The sequence below is a fragment of the Pelobates fuscus genome, chromosome 6 (assembly GCF_036172605.1).
Source record: "Pelobates fuscus isolate aPelFus1 chromosome 6, aPelFus1.pri, whole genome shotgun sequence".
NCBI classification, from domain to species: Eukaryota; Metazoa; Chordata; class Amphibia; order Anura; family Pelobatidae; genus Pelobates; species Pelobates fuscus.
In genome coordinates this window covers 62,254,790-62,277,432 of record NC_086322.1, presented here as the reverse complement: position 1 = coordinate 62,277,432, position 22,643 = coordinate 62,254,790, and the positions used below count along the sequence as shown (strand labels likewise).

General features: G+C 42.2%; 1 protein-coding gene across 1 annotated transcript in view; it reads left to right on the top strand.

The window, feature by feature from the left end:
• The first annotated feature begins 7,267 nt into the window (after positions 1-7,267).
• WDR1 (WD repeat domain 1) overlaps positions 7,268-22,643 on the top strand; it is a 41,569-nt gene continuing 26,193 nt past the window's right edge. The window contains exons 1-4 of the mRNA XM_063457778.1: positions 7,268-7,493; positions 10,590-10,711; positions 17,131-17,221; positions 19,743-19,890. Coding sequence (XP_063313848.1) covers positions 7,478-7,493; positions 10,590-10,711; positions 17,131-17,221; positions 19,743-19,890 — 377 coding nt within the window. The 5' untranslated portion in view covers positions 7,268-7,477. The remainder of the gene's footprint in view (positions 7,494-10,589; positions 10,712-17,130; positions 17,222-19,742; positions 19,891-22,643) is intronic.

The following is a 22,643-nucleotide window of genomic DNA, read 5'->3' as shown; positions in this document are numbered from 1 at the left end:
TTTGAATGTTGATTCTCGAGACCAATCAGCTGTGTGGAGAAGGTCTTCCAGTTTACAACCCACTGTGAATGCTTTTCAAGCCATAGCGCCTCTAATAGAATGAGCTCCGTAAACTGATGTGTCAATGTTAGCAGCTGACATTATCCATTTCGCCTAGCGTGCCAGAGTCATCGTGGATACTGGGTGATGAGGTTGCTTCAGAGCCAAGAACAGGTCGTGTTGTGTTGTTTTCCTGAATGACTGGGTCCGTAGCCCGTACTCTTGGAGGCATGCTACCGGGCAGAGATTAGCATTGTGAGGAAAAGAGGGGTAGAAGACGGAAGTGATCTTCGATTTTGTACGTCTGGTGATATTAAACAAAACACCGTTTGGAGTAAAGGGACGTGCGTTGACATACAGAGCTCGGACGTCCGACACCCTTTTACAGGAAAACACAGGAGCATAGCCAATTTTGCAGACACTTGTTTGAGCGTAAGGTCCGAAGAACCAAACACCGTTTGGAGTAAAGGGACGTGCGTTGACATACAGAGCTCGGACGTCCGACACCCTTTTACAGGAAAACACAGGAGCATAGCCAATTTTGCAGACACTTGTTTGAGCGTAAGGTCCGAAGAACCAGATTGACGTCCCATAAAGCCGTGTATCGGGGATGTGGGGTACGTGCGAATCTAATGCCTCATAGCAGTTGACAAACCAGCAGGGCCGGACTGGGGATACAAAGCAGCCCTGGGAAAAAAAATCTATGCCAGCTCCATAAGTCATTGCGCCATATATTGTCGCATGTAATATGTAAGGCTATGTCTTGCCACCCCAGATGATTGAGTAATTATATATATATATATACATATATATATATATTGCTTTTTCTAATATAATATATTGGTCCTTTCAGAGTAAAACATTTGATTATACAGTAAGCATACTCACATGCAGACACAGACAATCTCACTGACACACACAAGCTCATTGATACACAGCCTCATAGACAAACAATTTCACTAATATACATAAGCTCATTGACATAAAAACACAAGCTCACTCACTAGCAGACACACACACACATGCAAGCAAGCAAACTCACTAGCAGGCGCACACACAGTTTAATGTAGTGGTTCTGGTGTCTATAGCCTGTCCCTGCAGGCTTTTGAATGTAAACACTGACTTTTCAGAGAAAAGGCAGTGTTTACATTGCTTCCTAGTGACACCTCTAGGGACAGACACTCAGACGGTCACTAGAGGCGCTTCCTGTGTCAGTGCGGATTGGCTGAGATCATCAAGCTTGATGATCTCAGTCATAGAGGCAGAGACCAGCATGACGTTGGAAAAAAAAAAAAGTGAGTAAAACACTATTTTTACAAACACACACAGACACTACGACTGACACACACACACCATGACAGACATACACACACCATGACACAGACAGACACACACACACCATGATACAGACACACAGTGACACAGAGACACACACGACACAGACACACACACACACACACCATGACACAGACAGACACACACACACAGCATGACACACACACACACAGCATGACACACACACACACCATGACACAGAAACACACACAGCGTGACACAGACACACACACACAGCATGACACAGACAGACACACTCCCACTGACATACATACTTGTTGCTACCTGTGTGGGTGGGTGGGCAGACTGATAGGTGCCCCTCCCCTTCTGTGCCCTCTTTTGCCCCCTGTCCTCCTGTGTGCTTTTTAGCCCCTTCCCCTCCTGTGCCCTTATGTAGCACTCTCCCTTCCTGTGCCCTCTTTAGCCCCCTCCCGTGCCCTCTTTAGCCACCTCCCTTCCTGTGCCCTCTTTAGCCCCATCCCGTGCCCTCTTTAGTCCCCCTTCCGACTTGTACCCTCTTCAGCCCCTTTTGTGCTCATCTTTTGGCCCCTCTCCCCTTCCTGTGACCTCTTAGCCCCCTCCCCTCCTGTGCCCTTTGTTACCCCCTCCCCTTCCTGTGACCTCTTAGCCCCCTCCCCTCCTGTGCCCTTTGTTACCCCCCCTTCCTGTGACCTCTTAGCCCCCTCCCCTCCTGTGCCATTTGTTACCCCCCTCCCCTTCCTGTGACCTCTTAGCCCCCTCCCCTCCTGTGCCCTTTGTTACCCCCCCTCCCCTTCCTGTGACCTCTTAGCCCCCTCCCCTCCTGTGCCCTTTGTTACCCCCCAGCCTCCCCTTCCTGTGACCTTTGTTACTCCCCCCCCACCCCACCCCCTCCCCTCCTGTGCTCACCTTCCAGCCCAGCCAGCCTTCCTGAAGCTCTTCTTGTGGTCGCAGGGGAAGCTCTTCTGGCGGCTGCTGGGGGAGCAGGCTGTTCTGTCTCTGCTCCCCCTCCCTCGCGCGCTTAATGAGACCGGGGCCGGAATATGACATAATATTCCGGCGCCGGTCTCTTTCTAGCACGCGAGGGAGGGGGAGCAGAGACAGAACAGCCTGCTCCCCCAGCGGCCGCCAGAAGAGCTTCCCCTGCGGCCGCAAGGAGAACTTCCCCTGCGGCCGCCATCCAAGCTCTCCATGCGGCCGCAGGACATCCACATGTCTCCCCGGCCCCAGGTGCCGACGGCCCACCGGGAAATTTCCCGGTATCCCGGTGGGCCAGTCCGGCCCTGCAAACCAGCAAGTGTTTCCCAGCCGGGAAGCCATCCAATCCGCCGTGACCAGCTGAGATCGCTGATCTATACACATTTATCGTGCGGTAGGCCAAGCCTTGGTCATACAGGGCAGTAAGGAAACTCAAGATGTGGTTTATAGAAGCATGTATGGGATCCACGTGTTGTTCTATGCACCAACCACTCCATGTGTTCCAGGCATGGGTGTAAGATCTTCTTGTTCCTGGAGCCCAAGCTCCTGCCAACAGTTGATTAGGAAACCTAGATTTTGAAGGAGAGACAGAGCCCAGGAGAGATGTTGACTCAGCAACTAGGTGTCGTGGGCCATGATTAGCATGTCGTCGAGGCATGTGATCATACGGACACATCTGCTGCATAGGAGCGCGACCACCGGCTTCAGCAACTTGGTGAAACACCACGGGGCTGATGACAGGCTGAACGAGAGGCATCGAAATAGTCTTTTCCCATTGGAACTGAAGGAGGTGTTGACACTCTTTGGGGATCGCAATCTTTCTGCAGATCGAGTTTGACCATCCAATCTCCCAGTCTGAGGAAGTCCCGTAGGCTTGTATCCCTTCTATCTTGAAATGATGGTTTATGACAAAGGCGTTGAGGGGTCGAAGATTGATTACCGGTCTCATACCATCACCTTTCTTGGGTAACAGGAATATGTTGCTTAGGAAACCAGGAGCGGTAGCCGGAACCTGGTAGACCGTGCCTTTCTCTTTTAATGTGTGAATCTCCTCTGATACTAGACCTTTGTCTCGTGGGGGAAAAACAATCCGATGTGGAAGTGAGAATTGGATCTGTTGTTCTACAAATTTGATGTGATAACCCAGAATGGTCTCTAGGACCCAAATATCTGATGTTAGTTTGTTCCATGCATTGAGAAAATGGGATAATCTGCCCCCCCATATATGATAGAGAAAGGGTGTGTGGAAAATAACTCACAATAAGGCCGATGGCCATAGGGGGATCCCCTGGTTCCACAGGGTTTCCACAACCTGCCCCTGGTCGGGAAGAATGGTGAAGGTACTCTGGGTTCCGGAGGTTGGAACCTCGTTGTGGCGGAGCCGCGATAGCCCTGGTACGAAGTCCGGGAGGAGCGGCTGGACAGATGGCCCTGATGTCTGCTGACCCCACTGAAAACCTTCTGGGAGAACATCTGTTTCATACTCATTTGTGCTTTGCCTAGTGTCGTGAAGGTCTTTTACGAAATCATCTCCGAACAGGAGACCGCCTGTGAGCCAGGCTCAGATATTGCAAGGTTCAGGAGTTTTGGCTTGATTTTCATAAGTATGGCCTTACGCCGTTCTGTGGCCAACATGTCCTCAATATCAACAGGGCGCAATCTGTCAGTTAAATCATTTTTGGAGGCAATTTTTGTCACATGGTGGGATTTGTACGTAGCCTTGCAGCCGCTAGGACCCATCTTATTATTATCAGAGGCCGCAGGGAGCGTTGGGCCAGAGGCCCGGCCAGATGCCATGATAGTTGAACAGATGGAGTGGGACAAATTGTCTGACATCACTTCCATGGCAGTGTAAAGGGCTTGGGTAACAGATTTGCTCATGGTAGCATCAGGAGCACGTGGAACTCTTCCGAGTTCATGTGTTCCTGAGAAGCTTCCTCTACCCTACCAGCGGTGGTAGGACCCGCGGACACAGAGGCTATGCAGTGTCTGCTGGGCTTAGTAGAGGCATTAGGAGCAGCATCCTGCATATCAGAAGGGGTTTGCATTGTGGTTATAGTACCAGGAGTAGTCACCACATGGGGGGGCAATCAGGGGTTAATCCTGACAGTATAGTGTAGCTAGGGTTGAGTTAGGGAGGAAAACCCAGAGCCAGCTGATGAAGGGCAGCTTGCAAACCAGGCGCAGTACCATGACTACAAAAGGTATCCATCCGTCTTTACACAGAGGGGTGTGTGTGACAATAATAAATGCTACATGTGAATAAAATAAAAGCAGCTCTATACACTTGTGTGGAAATATCTTCGTATCCACAAGAAAATCACAAGAGTTATAAAAAACGGTGTAAGTGAGAAAACCTACACCTATAAGAGGAGCGCTAAAATAAAACAAAAAAACTTACCACACGTTACTTGGTTAAAAGTATAGGTGTGGAGTACATGTAAAAGAATAAAAACAAAGGGTACAAGATAGTGCAGATGGTACTTAAAAGTAGAATCCAGTATATAATATATTGAACGGGACAGTACCAGTCCAAATGAAACACCAGAGCCAGTAATGAATAGAGAGTATAAATGAGAAGCACAAATTAATATGTTAGCTTACCGAGTGTTCCCTCAGGAATGGCCCGGTAAGCTGCCGGACAACCTAGCCAGCCAATCAGCTTGCGGCCCCTCCCTGAAAGAGCAGCGCGCAGCACCAATAGTGGGGGGGCAGGGGGGACCGGAGCCCCAAGGTCGGCCTGTGACCTTTATTTCCCATTAGAAGTAATAAAAGCTAATGTTTAATCTATTATTCACACTTTTGTCCCAGTAAAAAAATCTGGGCTTCAAGAGACAGTTATCGAGATATATATTCACACGTCCTGGTCAGCAATGATAAGATCAAACTGGGTGTGAGAAGTAACTAATGCTATAAGAGACATTTATCCACTTGTCCCTGCCAGCAATAGCAATTGCCTTTGCCAAACTTATTGCATCATCACTAAGCTAAAAAAGTGAAACATTGTTTCTTTCCTACAAGGTAGTGGGTTCAGCGCTTAGTGGTCAATAGAAAACTGAGACTGAATCTAAAGAGGCTGCAACCTAAAAATATGACGTCCCCTCACAAATCGTCAAAAGGAAAGGGATAAAACTAGAAAATAAACACTATATTTGTTTTATCTTTCCTTCCACACTGAGGACCTCTTCTGTTCATCAACACCTATATCCTACCAGTGGGGGATTGATGCCACTGAACGCGAATTATACCTGAGCTAGTTCCTGCTCTCCAATAGGTGAGTCCAATACCCTCCTGCTGTGAAGTTTTTATCTCTACGTAATTTTAAGTCGCAGTCTGCACTATTGGAATTTTTCCTTTTTATCTACATATCTCCATCTGGAACAAGAGAACCTGACCACTTTTCAGCTCTACCTGCATAGATCGCCACTACATTCAAGTCCCTACAAGTGGACCTGGCCCTCTATATGCTTATTTGTTATTAGGACTTATTTCTATCTTATCTTTATTGATCTATGTAAGTATGTACTGTGTCTCTACTAGTTTATAGCATATTGCGGTGTTATTTTCACCATTATTTTATCTCCGTTATTTATTTTTGTTTTTTATTATATCTTTTCAGTGTTTTTTGGCGCGACCTATAATCTTTATTTTCTTATTGTTTCTTTCCTGCTAGCAATAGCAATTTTTTACCTTAGGAGTCTTATTGCAACATAATTCATGTAGCTAATATAGTATCTTATTAGTGAGCATTTCATAAAGATTCCATCTTTTTAAACTACTGAAATGTGTTAGAGTCTCTTTAAGTAGAGTTTTGCTGCTACGACCGAATATTTAGTGTTAGCCATTTCTGTCAGTAAATGCTGCCAAATAAGGATCTACATACAAAAAAAAAAAAATAAAAAAAAAAAAATAAAGCTCGGCAGAAATCTTGTGGAAACTGATAGTAAAATTGTCTGACTTCTGTATCTGTGGCTTGCTTAGAAAATCATCACCAAGTTTGGTAAAAAAAAAAAAAAAAAAAAATGACCTCAGATTCAAACATATAAACCTGTACATATACTGGAACTTTGTCATAATACTAATATAAGCCAGGTCCATAGTGACACAATGTTGTTTGTTGTATTACCAATATTGTAACATTGTTACTGTCTCTGTGATAACATTATTCTGGGCTCTCTACATGTACCCATGAGATCACTGAGCCCACTTGGTTAATGACAGATACAGAATAACATGAAGCAGAAAATGTGTCACCAGCTGTCCCTAAAAACCTCGGAGTCACATGCCACGTGATCAACACAAATTACTCCCTCACTCCCCCCCCAAAAAAACTGCTGGAACCACAGGAAGAGAACACTCCTTGAAGCACTTACCGCCATTTTTGTTGTGGGCAATCGCTTCCTTATGCAGAATGAATGAAGTAAACGTGATAAACAGCCACCAAACTTCACCCCCAAATGGAAGTGCAGTAAAATATCACCCATATTCCTAATTATAGCATTCATAAAGCATATTGTTATTAAAATACCCAGTATGACGGCAAAAAAAAAAAAGCAATTTTAAGGATCTGGCTCTGTCTCACAGAGGAGGGATGATTTGCAAATGGAGTTTGCCATTACTCCTACATGAAGTACATTATATATTTTTTTATCAATAATAACAATAATGATGCAAAATGTAGACCGCAGAATTTTTTTTATTTTTTTTATTGTTTATTCTTTAAACTGGGTCATTAGTCTGCTATTAAGTGGGAATGCAAGACACATGTAACAATGAGCGATAAAAATTGTGAAGTTCAAAGTGATTAGCTCGCTATGTTTTGTCGTATGGCCAGTAGTTAAGATGGCGGCGGGAGGTGCGTTCCCTCCACGGTGACGTCACGCGGCGGCAGCCAATCCCCATTGAGCGCTGTGATAGACTGAGCGAGCCGCTCTCGCTAGAGGCAGCCAGGGAGTGAACATATAGGCTGGAGACTCGGCAGACAGGCAGCGCTCAGTGTTGACCATATATGGTCATAGCCACTGGGAGACATCGCAGCCGCCAGCGCAGGGTCTGGGCTTCCGGGTTTGGAGAAGAAGTGCAGAGACAGGGAGACAGACTGTGAGCACTGATTGGACATACACACACTCTGCTGCAGCAGGACAACATGCCTTACGAGCTCAGTAAGTGGTCCTGGAGCACACTGACTGTCTATGGGTCCTGGGGGCTGGTACTGCAGGTCTGTCACCACTTCATGACAGCTACATCCACACCCTGCATCAATGGCCCCTTACTGGGTGACCATACTGCCCCTTTAATACTGGGGGACCATACTGCCCCTTTAATACTGGGGGACCATACTGCCCCTTTAATACTGGGGGACCATACTGCCTCTTTTATTCTGGGTGACCACACGGCCCCTTTAATTCTGGAGACCATACTGCTCCTTACTGGGTGACCATACTGCCCCTTTAATTCTGGAGACCATACTGCTCCTTACTGGGTGACCATACTGCCCCTTTAATTCTGGAGACCATACTGCCCCTTACTGGGTGACCATACTGCCCCCTTTAATTCTGGAGATCATACTGCTCCTTACTGGGTGACCATACTGCCCCCTTTAATTCTGGAGATCATACTGCTCCTTACTGGGTGACCATACTGCCCCCTTTAATTCTGGAGATCATACTGCTCCTTACTGGGTGACCATACTGCCCCCTTTAATTCTGGAGATCATACTGCTCCTTACTGGGTGACCATACTGCCCCCTTTAATTCTGGAGATCATACTGCTCCTTACTGGGTGACCATACTGCCCCCTTTAATTCTGGAGATCATACTGCTCCTTACTAGGTGACCATACTGCCCCCTTTAATTCTGGAGATCATACTGCTCCTTACTGGGTGACCATACTGCCCCCTTTAATTCTGGAGATCATACTGCTCCTTACTGGGTGACCATACTGCCCCCTTTAATTCTGGAGATCATACTGCTCCTTACTGGGTGACCATACTGCCCCCTTTAATTCTGGAGATCATACTGCTCCTTACTGGGTGACCATACTGCCCCCTTTAATTCTGGAGATCATACTGCTCCTTACTGGGTGACCATACTGCCCCCTTTAATTCTGGAGATCATACTGCTCCTTACTGGGTGACCATACTGCCCCCTTTAATTCTGGAGATCATACTGCTCCTTACTGGGTGACCATACTGCCCCCTTTAATTCTGGAGATCATACTGCTCCTTACTGGGTGACCATACTGCCCCCTTTAATTCTGGAGATCATACTGCTCCTTACTGGGTGACCATACTGCCCCCTTTAATTCTGGAGATCATACTGCTCCTTACTGGGTGACCATACTGCCCCCTTTAATTCTGGAGATCATACTGCTCCTTACTGGGTGACCATACTGCCCCCTTTAATTCTGGAGATCATACTGCTCCTTACTGGGTGACCATACTGCCCCCTTTAATTCTGGAGATCATACTGCTCCTTACTGGGTGACCATACTGCCCCCTTTAATTCTGGAGATCATACTGCTCCTTACTGGGTGACCATACTGCCCCCTTTAATTCTGGAGATCATACTGCTCCTTACTGGGTGACCATACTGCCCCCTTTAATTCTGAAGATCATACTGCTCCTTACTGGGTGACCATACTGCCCCTCTAATTCTGGAGATCATACTGCTCCTTACTGGGTGACCATACTGCCCCTTTAATTCTGGAGACCATACTTATCCTTACTGGGTGACCATACTGCCCCTTTAATTCTGGAGATCATACTGCTCCTTACTGGGTGACCATACTGCCCCTTTAATTCTGGAGACTATACTCCCCCTTATTGGGTGTCTATAAAGCTCCTTTAATTCTGGAGACCATACTGTCTCTTACTGGTTGACCATACTGCCCCTTTAATTATGGAGGCTTAGTAAGATTCTATGGTTGAATACTGCCCTGCAGTATAGGCTTTCTTGTAGGAGACATGTCTTAACGGCGATAGATTGTCCATCTAATCATAGCAGTCAATCCATGTAATCCCTGCCTCTCATTGATTTACAGGACCAGTTGCATGCCTGTTTATTTTAGAGCCCATGCATGGGGAAGCATACTGCATATTTTACTTCATTATGTGTATTTCTCAATTGCTAACATATTTAGCTATCTACTGCATCAATTTGTTAATGGAATTGGAGCATTTATTTGTATGTGTTTAACATTAGTTGTCTTCCCCAGCTGAAAGAGGATTGCTTATTTAGATGCACACCTCCTGTTGCTATAAATTGGGAGTAAATTGCACTAGCTAGATACCAGAATATAGTATTTCTCCTGAACATTTTTATTATCCATTGAGCCTCACCCAGTCTTTCCACACCCGTCTTACTGCAGTACTGCTACCGCTTCCTTATTTGCACACTTGATGTACTTCCACTTGCACGCCCTGCCTGGTGAAGTCAAGCTTTATGTAGTGTATTTATTTGATGCATAGGCATGAAAGCCATGCTTTCTAAAGATCTTCATAGCCTGCAGTTTTTAGACCTGTGTTTTAGAAAGGTTTTAATCCTCCAGGCCTGCTAGAATACCAGCTCTTCTCCTAAATATATCCACATCGACTGAAAAGTCTGATTGTGAACAGATAATAAACAAACTATATAGTAATGTAAAAAACACAACCACAACTGTTACAGATTTTTTTACCTTCGCAGGTTAAAGAGTAAAAAAAAAAAAAAAAAAAAAAAAAAAACTTTACTAAAATATTTATAAAGTAAGTGATGTGCTAATTCAGGCCTATTTAAGTGTGATTGGTTTGAATTTCCCAGAGATGTGCAGATTTAAAGCCAGAACACGTTGGTTTATAACTTTTTTATTTGCTTGAACTTTTCTGTTCCAGCATCTTCACTGTTGACTGAATAACAATGAAAGCCTATTGGCTCATAACATAAGGGAAAATACAATAGCTCAGATATGTTCGTGAAAAAGAAAGGATAAAGATAGAATTGTTTAATATTATCTGTGAGAGGGCAGTTTATTAAAATATCAGATGAATTACAATAATAATGGAAAGAAGATATCTCTGGACTTAGAGACCACAGGATGCTGGTATCGACTAATCTGCTACCGATTTGGTTAATATCTGATAGGGTGAGCAGAACAGACTTTAGTAGCTTTGGGATGGAAAAATTCAAATTTATTAAACTTCTATCCTTGAAAATCTTTACTGAAAGCAAGTTTGACTTGTTAAAGAAGGGTTTGTAATCCCTTGTTTTTTTTATTTTTAGAAAAAGTCTTTGCAAGTCTTCCTCAAGTGGAAAGAGGTGTAGCCAAGGTTATTGGCGGAGACCCAAAGGGCAATAACTTTCTATACACCAATGGAAAATGTGTCATCATCCGCAATATCGAGGTAAGACTCGCTTTCCTTGATTTGTTTATATTGACATTTCCTAAACATTGGTTTTTGCTAAATGAATCTTGGTTATCTGACTCTAATTATTTTCCTAAGTGGATTTGCTTTTTACAAAGCATTAGTGTAATTTTCATGTGGTATAAAAGAAAAAAAGTGTGTGTGTGTGGTGCAGGTTTTCTTGCTAAATGTGCAGATATAGATTTGAGTATGGTGGGTTTTTTTTTTTTCTGTAAGACATGCTGTTTTATTTGGTGCACTACCCTCAAAACAAAAATTCTAAACACTCTCTAAAACCTGTGGTAGGTTTGGCGTGTGCATATTAATTCCCACTTCTCTCTTTATTGCCAGTACACCAATAATGTTTCTTCTGGTGATACACTAACCCTCCAACATTATATAGTCACCTAGGCTGAACAAGACTTGCATCTGCCAATGTCAGACTTTTTCACATGTTTCTGCTGTTGATCCAAAAGAAACTTAAAAAACAAAACAAAAAAAAAAAACAGTTTGAAGTGTTTTCTAATTTGTGTGACAAACTGTGTGTGGGGTGGGGGGAGGTTTTTTACCCCAGAATGACAGATCTTTAATTAGATTAGATGTGGTTATTTATTTAAAACTAAAAAAAATAAAAATATATATACACTCTTGGCACTCACCCCTCAATTGAAATTATCTGTTGAAATCCTGCCTGGGTGCAACCTCTGCGTCGGTATATATACAATAGAAGAAAGGTGCACTCACAGGGCTTCATCCATAAGATATTTTATTCTTAGCTGTGCATTACATGTGTAGTCAAATCCTCAATCAACGTTTCGACCCCTGAAGGGTCTTCTTGAAAAAGACCCTTCAGGGGTCGAAACGTTGATTGAGGATTTGACTACACATGTAATGCACAGCTAAGAATAAAATATCTTATGGATGAAGCCCTGTGAGTGCACATTTCTTCTATTGTCTGTCTGTCTGTCTGTGATATAGTTTGGGGACCCTGTTTACATCTGGACATTGGTAGGGCTATTCACTAAACTCCTGAATTTTCCAACATTACAGTTGAAAGAAAACTGAGGACAAAATAGCTAATCTGGTAAAATACTCCAACATGGCTATAGTCCTAACAAGCTATTTCTTCTATTTGGATTTAACGTGCAAAACTTTGGAGTTTAGTGTCTCGCCCTCTGTCCTCCACCATAGTGTGTTTCTGATGGCTGTATGTAATGTGTGTGCAGACTGTATATTTAGTCTCTGATTTGTGCTGGCTGTATGGTGTGTTTGTGTGAAGGCTGTATGTTGTGGGTTGGCTGTACAGTGTGTGCACTTGCTGTGTAGTGTGACATGTGTACTGGATCTCCTACTCTCACCAGCCCTTAAGCCAAATCTTTTGGGCTCCATTAGATAAAGCGTCTTTATATGGACCTCAGTAATCCTGCTCCACGTGGCTCAGGCGCTCACAAAGTCAGAGTGGGTGCTGGGAGTTCCAGGGGCTGACTCAATAGTGTGCGCCAGAGCCGCTAATTTAAGTGTCTTCTGAGGTCTGCAAGTGCTAAGAGAATAGCGCTCACACTCCCTGCCCCAAACACATTCTGTGCCGGTCCGCCAAAGTATCACTGCCACAGATTCCCTTTTCCCGTAATAAAATAATGCCAATAACCTTGAAGTGAAATATCGCCAGTGTCTCATACCCCCCCACACATGAGCCAAGGTGTAATGCTGGGAAAATACCTGTTTTATTCAGGGCCACACACAGCCTGTTATGACAAAGGCCATGCAGGGGGTTTCTTACACAAAACAGCAGGGTAATCCCTCACCTGGACCTGAGAGATAATTGAGTCAGGAGCTGTACAAACTCAATTATCTCCAGGTACAGAAAAAACACATAATTTACAAACACCCCAAAAGTAAAAATTGAAAATGCATGAAAACCTCACTAAAGTCACATCCCCGGATATCCCTGATCTGGGGGACCAACATATTAAAAAATCACCCAGATCGGTTCGGAAGTTTTAATCACCGTTCCGGGGAAGGTTTCACTGGTCTGCCACGAGGTTGAAGCCCAAAATAGCTCCAGGGAAATTGTGACAATGACTAGATTCCTTTTGTGGGTTTTTGTATGTAAACCACATAAGATACACAAAAGATTTTACTGTGCGAATGCTCCCCATGTTTGGTATTTGCTGACTACCGAACACCGTTCGTGTAGATGGTCCGGAACTTGAACGTGCAGCAGGTTTATCTTTACCAGCATTTGCGGGTGTGCCTGGCCGGAAACAATTCCAGGAACTCTACGACCATGTCACCATCCATTGTCTCGACCATGTGCGTTCGGTTGCACGAAATGGCGGCCACCCAGTGGAGCATTCTATTAATTGTTTCCTTTGCAGTTATCGTACAGGATACTCCACATTCTAATTAGGGTCTTGGGTGGTCCTCGTTCGGGAAACCGAACCAAGTAAATCAAATAAAATGGCATATAAATCCACGAAATCAACAGAAACAAGTGATTGGATTATTCTTTCACAATGTCCTTCTTCTTGCAGGCAAGTAGCATGGTTAAAATCCCAAATAAAATGCCTGCTAGTGCCCAGAACTGCATGTCCCAAGTGTTTTCAAATACAAATTCTACTTCTCTTTATCAATGGATCAGAAAGCTGTTAACCTACTATTATATAATGTTATATCCCAGAATATTATGTTTTTGCAAAAATTCATTAAACCGTAAAACCACCCCTTCAGGCAGAGAATTCCACATCTTTGTTTCTACTGTGAATAACTATTCCCTTTGCACAAGATTAAATCTCCTTTCTTCCAGTCTGAATGAGTGACCTTTTGTCTTCTGTATGGTTATATTAAAGAATAAATTAGCAGACAATGTGTTTTTTTTTTTTTTTTTTTTTATTTGCTCCAAATCTATTAATATAAGGTTATTAAATGCCCTCTGAGGTGCAGTTTTTCTACACTAAACAGATTTAATTTTGTTGACCTTTCTTCATAACTAAAATCTTCCATTCATTTTGTAGCCTGCAGTTTTTCTAGTGCCATCATATCCTTCATTAGAGTGGGTGCCCAAGATTGCACAGCATATTAAAACATGCTTGCCTTCCAATTTTTCATAGTTTGTTTGTGTAATGCATTTGATCGAATACTTTAAATTGATGTGCATTATTCTCTGTGATTTGGTGTATGAATTATGCACAGCAATGATGCAGAAAGGTCTCTCGGTGGGCAGTAATAAGCAATGTTTTATTAATCGGTTATTAGAGCAGTTTATACCTATATATGTAAAGCGGTATATCCAAATGATATTTTTAGTGCAAATATTCTGCTGAAAATGTAACAGGCCTGTCTTGGTAACTGTACCCTACAATAGTGAATGATTTCTGATTCCCTTCCCTCTGTGATAGGCTGCTCTATTTAATTTTACACTGCCAGTAAGCTTGGTGGTAGTATCTCTGCTTTTATATTGCTAACTTTTTTTCAATCATATTTTCTCTTAATGTCCTCCATCATCTGGGGCAACAATATTAGTTAATTCTTGACTAATACTACTTTTCTGGTATAGTGCTCCTTGGTTCTGAACTAAAATCTTTTTAAAGGAACACTAACTACCACAGTGATCTGTAGTGGTTATGGTGCTTAGAGTACCAGGAGTGCCCTGGAGCCTTCCCTGTAAAATTTGTCAAACGGTTTTAACCGTCTTGACAACTTACCTTGGTCTTTATAGGTGCCCACAGCCACACACCCTGCCTCTGCATTCTCCTAGCAGGAGAATTTGGTTTGCTCTTTTGACCTAATCAGGGCCACGCAGGACTGCGCTCACTTGCCCAGTGTATCTGATAAGCTTTCTCAATCAATGAATTCAGTGCTGTGTATTTGCTCGGCCCAACTGCAGAGAGAGACATCCAGCTTCTCATGCAGGAGAAAACCGGATGCTGCACGGGTACATGGGTGACCCAGGTAAGCTGTAGAACAAAGCAAATTATAAAATCTTAGTTCAAGATCTACCTTAATAGGTAGTTTGTATAACTCTCGAAGGTATACACTGCACTTAAAATCACTTGGGAATCAGTGTCACTTTAAAAAAAAAATAATAAAAAAAATATATATATATATATATAATTTTTTTTTTTTTTTGTTATTAACACTATATATGTATATGACTAAAGCCATAAAACCATTATTAAATTGGGCAAGTGAGTAATGTACTTTGAAAACACTTGGTGAGAGAGGACACTGTCTGTAAATTGGTTATTTTGTTAATCAACACTTAATGTAGTTTTATTGTTGACACTTGATGTATTCTACATTAATGCTAGATTTTAATGCGTTGAACTTCTATCACTTTATAAAGAAAGTCATTTTTGCATTGAGAGAAGTGCAATATAGGATTTATTTACCATTTTTGGCTTTTAGCTGTAACACCGTTCTAGTGAATTAATTTCCTGACAATTTAGAGTGTATTTATCAATTTCACTCTCCTGACTAGTATATCTGTTTTGTTTGGTAGTCTTTTTCTGTGTTTACCTCCCTGTCCAACACTGGAATATTTTCCTATAAATGAAATCCAGTGTTGACATATTCTGTAAATGCTAATGTATGCACAATGGTGGCCTGATACTTTACTCTGGTTTGTGTGCCTCTAGGTAGGATGTCTGTGAGTCAGTGCCACTCCCAAAGTGTGTCCTGAACTATGTGACTCATAAAATAGAGTATGTTTAGCACAGTTGGAAGTAACTGTAACCTTTTGAAATTGGAAAATATATACTGTTCTTTATGCAGCATTACCCAGGCAATTTTTATTTTTTTATTTTTTTTTTATTTTTTTATTATTTTAGTCTACATTGTCCTGGTTATTGAGAAGTATTGTAAACAAACCTTACAAATGATTGACGTGCCGTGCATTCGACTTTGTCAGCATGGCCTTTGCTTTTCAATAATTAGGACAGAGCTGTCTGTGAAAAGCCTGCAGCAGTAGAATATTTAAACACTGAAAGCTACCTGCTGTGGTATGAAGTCCCCTAACCACCAACTTTATTTTTATTTATTTTTTTTACAATTTTTTAAAAAAAAAAAAATTTCAGATGTCTGTTCATAGCAAAATAAAATGCACAGAGAACAGGACTAAGAAATGCATGTATTTTTCATTGTGTATCATAATACATGTTAATCTCGAGGCTGAAATTAACACAATGTGACACTCCAGGTCTGTCTGTGTCAAAATGTATGCACAAGCGGAGTCTGTGTCTGGCCATATCTGTGAGCGTTCCATGTATCAAAAATTGGGACAGCAGACATTTGCTGTATAACAATTAAACGTGTATTGTTAATGAGTAAACTGTAAATTGTCAGTAATCTGCATGGGTGATACATTTTTTTTGGTCGAAACAGAAATGTAAAGTTAGTGAGCTATGTTCCCCGTTCAGCTATTTTATCCTACAATTACTTCTTTCCTGGTGAATTCTCAGCCGTTTTAATCCAGTGTTCAGTAAATAACCCTGTCAGTGTTTGTCAGCACTGATGAATATTTGTCAGTGAATGCTCCTGGATGGATTTACATATGGTTGCAATTTATCTGGTTGCAAAGCAAGGGGGTAAAATGGAGACATTAAAGCAACATTTCTAGTATTACGTATTGTTCTTCTAACACCTCCCTTAGTAAAGGGACACTGTAGGCACCCAGACCACTTCAGTTCATTGAAGTGGTCTGGGTGCTGTGTCCCTTTTGAACTTAGTGCTGCAATGTAAAACATTGCAGTTCCAGAGAACTGCAATGTTTACATTGCAACACAAAGTCTGCCCTCAGTGGGCACTTCCGGAATCGTAACGGACTTTTGGTCCGTTATCTGACGCTGGATGTCCTCACGCTCTGCATGAGGAACTCCAGCGTCACATTTTCCCTATAGGAAAGCATTGATTTAAATGTTTTTCCTATGGGGAGGTCTAATGCGCATTAAATCCCGCTCGTTGCGGGACGGAGGAGGGGGCAGAGCTTCGACCCAGCGCCAAGGGACATCGGCGCTGGGATAAGGTAAGTAAGGTGTTTTTAACCTATTATTTGCCAGTGAGGTGGGAGGCAGTGGGATCAGTAGTGACAGGAATACAGCCTTGTATCCCTGAAGTTGTTTTTGGGGTGTGTGTGTGTGTGTTTTTTTTTTTTTTTTTGTTTGTTTGTTTGTTTGTTTGTTTGTTTTTTAAACCTTCCTTCTTACATTCTAAATGAGATGTTGTTTTTCAATCATCCTACAAGTAATCTCCCTTTTTTTTTATTCTTCAACACTACTTAAGGATTTAGTTATTGGTTTCACCGTAATACTCCCTCTTCATGTATCCTTTCCATGTACTTCTAATTTGACAATAAGATGTTTGCTATTACCTGAGCAGAGAACCCTCTGGAGTTATCTCTAACAATGTTTATTACTTTCTAGAATCCAGCCATTGCCGATGTGTACACAGAACATGCTCATCAAGTTACTGTTGCCAAATATGCCCCTAGTGGATTCTACATTATTTCTGGAGGTATGATATCCCTGCTGTTGTATACCTGTTATTACAATCTGAACAAGGTACATGTCTGAACTTGATTTTGCTTCTTCTGCATTCTGTGTACCTGGCTACTTGCATATCTTTCATTTTATAAAGCAGGCTGTGTTACCTGCTCAGCCGTCTGTTGCTTGCATGCCCCCACACCCCCTGCTTATTTTTTTTCTTTTCTTAAATGCTCTGAATTGTGTTTTAAAGGGGCACCAAACAAAACAACTTTGGCTTAATAAAGCAGTTTTTGTGTAGAGATTTTTTTTTTTGCCTCTGAAGTTTCACTACTCCATTCACTGCCATTAAGAAGTTAAATCAATGTTGTTTCTGTTTATGCAGCCCCTAGCCTCACTTCCCCTGGCAGTGACTTACACAGCCTGCATATAAACAAAATGTGTTTTTATTTTTAATCAGATGTAACTTTCCGTTTTTATCTTCTGTAAGTTGAACTTGAATTACACAGTAGGTTCCTGCAGGGTCTAGCAAGCTATTAACAGAGCAGGAGAGAGGAGGAGCAGTAAGAAATTAAACGGAATTTGCAATAAAGGAAGTGTAAACATTAAAATTCTCTTTACAGGAATGCTTAGGAAGGCTATGTAAATCACATGCAGGGAGGTGTGCCTTGGGCTAGAAAAACAAAGTGATTTAACTCCTAAATGCAGAGAACTGAGCAGTGAGACTTCAGCGGCGTGACTATAGTTAAAGGGACACTAGAGTCACCCAGACCACTTCAGCTCAATGAAGTGGTCTGGGTGCCAGGTCCCTCAGGTTTTAACCCTTCAGATGTAAACCTAGCAGTTTCAAAGAAACTATGTTTACATTGCTGGTTAATCCAACATCTAGTGGCTGTCTTCCTGACAGCCGCTAGAGGCGCTTCTCCGACGCTGGATGTGAAATTCACATCCAGCGTGTAGAACGTCAATAGGAAAGCATTGAGAAATGTTTTCCTATGGACTGTTTAAATGCGTGTGCGGCTCTTGCTGCGCATGCACATTCCGCTCCACTCGGGAGCTGACTGCAGGGGAGGAGAGGTCACCAGCGCCGAGGGAGCCCGGCGCTGGATAATAAGTGGCTAAAGGGGTTTTAACCCCTTCAGCGCCAAGGGAGAGGGACCCTGAGGGTGCGGGGGCCTAAGGATGATATAGTGTCAGAAAAACTAATTTGTTTTCCTGACACTATAGGGATCCTTTAAAGTTGTTTTGGTAACTATAATGTCCATTTAAAGTAGGACTTCCTCCATACAGGTTGAGAAATGAGAACATCTTAACTAGTAATGGGGGAAGTAACCAAAATTTGTTTAGGTCTTGAACGAATAGATGCAATCCAGTAGAAGGAACAACAAGGTAGCAACTAAAACTCGGGATCCCTCCGCCTTGTGCAACAAAAACAGAGAATAAGTGGGTAAAAGCTTAAAGGGAAACTCCAGTGCCAGGAAAACAATCAATTTTCCTGGCATTGCAGGTCTCCACTCCCTCCCACCACCCATCCCCCGGTAGCTATGGGGTGAAAACCCCTTCAGGTCACTTACCTGAGACCCTGCCCTGCTTTTCAATGCTTTCCTATGGGGAATTGAGCGACGCTGGAGGTCCTCACATAGCGTGAGGATGTCCAGCGACGCTCTTGCACAGGATTTCTGTGCTATAATCCAGGAAGTGCCCTCTAGTGGCTGTCTAGTAGACAGCCACTAGAGGTGGAGTTAACCCTGCAAGGTAATTATCGCAGTTTATAAAAAAAAGGGGTTAATCCCTTACCTTTCTCCAGCGTCAGGCTCCCTCTGCGCTGGGGACTCTCCTCCTCCTTCGGACGTCATCGGCTGAATGCGCATGTGCGAAAAGTGCCGCGCACGCATTCAGTCAGTCCATTGGAAAGCATTCTCAATGCTTTCCTATGGACACTGGCGTCTTCTCACTGTGAAAAATCACAGTGGAAAGCACCTCTAGCGGCTGTCAATGAGACAGCCACTAGAGGCTGGATTAACCATAAAGTAAACATAGCAGTTGAAACTGCTATGTTTACTGCTGCAGGGTTAATCCTAGGTGGACCTGGCACCCAGACCACTTCAGTAGGTTAATTTTCGATTAGTGTCAGGTCTGAAAAAAATGTTTTTGCTCTCTTGTGCCATTACAGAGAGAACCTATACAATTTGCATGTCTGACCGATCCCACCCATAAGGGCAGTCCAGAAACGAAAACGGGAAGTTTTCTCTGTATGAGAGAGACAGCAACCCTGCACCATTGTTTCAGCCTTCTTTGGGCCTCATCAGCAAGGTGTAGCTGATACCCCTCTAGGCACATTAAGCTTTATATGAGAAAATAATTAGGTGCCTCAAACTATATATAATGTATATTACACACTTGGTAGTCTTGATGGTCTAACAGATTCAGTTTTGATATGAAAAAAATAAAAACAAACAACCTAGCTTAATAGAATTAAATGATTTGTATATAAAGTCATGCCTAAATAAGACGGTCTGCCGTGTTAATGGGAATGTTTGCTCTTTTGTTAGATGTCTCTGGGAAAGTGAGAATTTGGGACACCACACAGAAAGAGCACTTGCTAAAGTATGAGTACCAACCATTTGCTGGCAAAATTAAAGACATGGCCTGGACAGAGGATAGCAAGAGGGTCGCTGTGGTTGGAGAGGGAAGGGAAATGTAAGTAAACTTAAGAAAATATTTTTGCCTTTTTGTAAATATTGTGTTTGTACGTACTTAGGACTCTTTTTTTTTTTTTTTTTTTTTTTTTTTTTTTTTTTTTTTTTTTTTTTTTTTTTAAAACAAAGAATTTTTTATATATATATATATATATATATATATATATATATATATATATAATTTTTATTTTTTTCATTCACCGGCCAGCCATTTGGTAACAAAAATTATGTCTTGATGAGTGTATATTGTGTATATACTAACAACATATTTCCATTTTATTCTTATTTGTCTTCAACTCTGCAAAGGTTTAGCCTTTGCAGAATTGCTGTAAAGACTGCAAATATTATGGAGTCTCCTGAGCAGCTGCAGAACGCATTCAACAATTCCTTGAATTATTGTATGCTGCATGAGGTATTTGACTGGAAAAGGAGGTCGATTAGTGCTTCTGATACTGCCAGTACTCCTCTCTCGTTACGAGATGGAGTGCAAATAACCTTTAGACCTGAGTAGTACTGTAGGACTTGCCCTGATAAGTGTGTGATAGCTAAAGATTTTGTTTCTCATTCTGCCTTTTGGACCCAATTCCTGTAATGGATTGGATAATGAAAAGTGTTTATTCTGACCCCAAAAAGCTCTACTGGTTCCAACAGACCATTCCCTGGATATCGTTATACCATGTGCTAAACAACTTTTCATTCCACTTGCTTTCACCTATCCATTTACAAAATAGTTGAGAATTACTGCTTTTATCATGATTTTTACTGTTCAAAGGTTGAGGAATTTAAAACATTGGGGATTTGAGTGCTTCCTGTTCGTGCCCCTAGCCCACATATGGGGTTTATTCACTAAGCTCCAAATTGCTGTAGATTAAAATCCAAATGGTATTTCATAGAGTATGATGTGACTATTGCAGAATTGCATACATTTTTAAATAAGCTCTTTTAGCCTAAAATATTTCTGTATCTCACTCTGTACCCCCACGTTACATGTTACTACACTCTAAAGCAGGGTGTTCCCAATTAATTTTTCCAGTGGAACCCTTTGACATAGTATATCAACCTTGTGGAAACCCCCACCCCGTTAAAAAATAAATAAATAAATAAAATTACAAAAAAATGGTGCAAAGTTTTTATGTATCTGTGTTTGACACACACACACACACACACACACACACACACACACACACACACACACACACACACACACACACACACACACACACACACACACACACACACACACGAACACACAGATGCACACAGTGGCACGTACATACATCATGACTCTCAAATATACACACACTCAGATATGCACTTACAAAGATATGCACTGACAAGCGCGTGTGCACACACGCATACAAACTCCTTAACAGATGCACACACTATTTTTAAAAAATTCACTCCACCCAGCCTTCCTACCTTTGGGAGTGCTGCCATGGAGTCTATTTCCCTGGGGTCCATTGTGGCTGCTGGGCTGAGCGGCTGGTGTGCGGGCGGTGAGGGAGCAGTGATCTTCCTGCTCAGCTCCCTCGCATGCCTCTTAGTGATGCAGGAGCCGGAGTGACGTCATATTCCGGCTCTGGCATCACTGCTGTGCAAGGGAGCTGAGCAGGGGAGAGTGTCCCCTCACTGCCCGCCTCAATTATTGCTGCGGCCATTTTGCTTCCCGAAATTTTGGCGGAACCCCATTTGTGTTCTCACGGAACACCAATTGGGAAACACTGCTCTAAGAGATATATTTCTATGGTCCCTTTGCCCTTGATTATGGAAATTGTTACTCCATTTATTGAATTTGCACTGGTATACTATGGGATACTATAGAAATCCGAATGGCTTAATCTTAATGAAGCAGTTTTTGTGTATTCGTCATGCCACTGCAGTCTCAATTCTCTGCCATTTAGGAGTTCAATCAATCTTGTTTGTTTATGCAGCTCTAAGCCTCACCTCCCCTGATAGCAACTCACACAGCCTGCATGAAAACAAAATGGTTTAATTTTCAATTAGATGTAACTTTCCTTAAAAGTTTTTATCTCCTTTAAGTTAAACTTTACAAACTGTACATTCCTGCAGTTATGAGTTAAATCACTTTATCTAGCCATAGTCACACCTACCTGCATGTGACTTTCACAGCCTTCCTAAGCCTTTCCTGTAAAGAAATGTAATGTTTACACTTCCTGTACTGCACATTCTGTTTAACTTAGAATTTATCTCCTGATCTGTTAATGCCCATTTAGACCGTATAGGAGCCTCCTGTGTGATTAAAGCTACATTTATATAGCAGGAAATAAAAATTACTAAAGTTAACATCAGATTGAAAATTAAACATTTCTTTATTTCATTAATTCATTTCTTATCTCAATTACAAAGATTGTGTTGTCCCCCTTCCCCAAGACACTGAGCTCAAATATACAGATGATGGTGCTGGGCTGCATTCGTTGGCTGAAAGTGCTTCATCTGACACTCTCGGGCAATGACCTGTGTCAATAGAGTTAACTGTAGTAGGTCTGTAGTGGTTATGGTGATTGCGGTACTTGGTTAAATTGAATACATCTTATTGTAAATGTGTTGGAAAAACAGAACAATATGCATCTGTAGACTGAGCAAAAGCTACTTAATATTCAAGAGCAAATTCAGAAAGTTTCCAAGTATAAAATGAAAACACGTGGGTTTTTTTTGGGGTTTTTTTTTCTACTCCATATGTCCATGTGGTGAACAGAACCTCGCCACGGGCTCCTAGAGGAGCTAGCTTGCCAG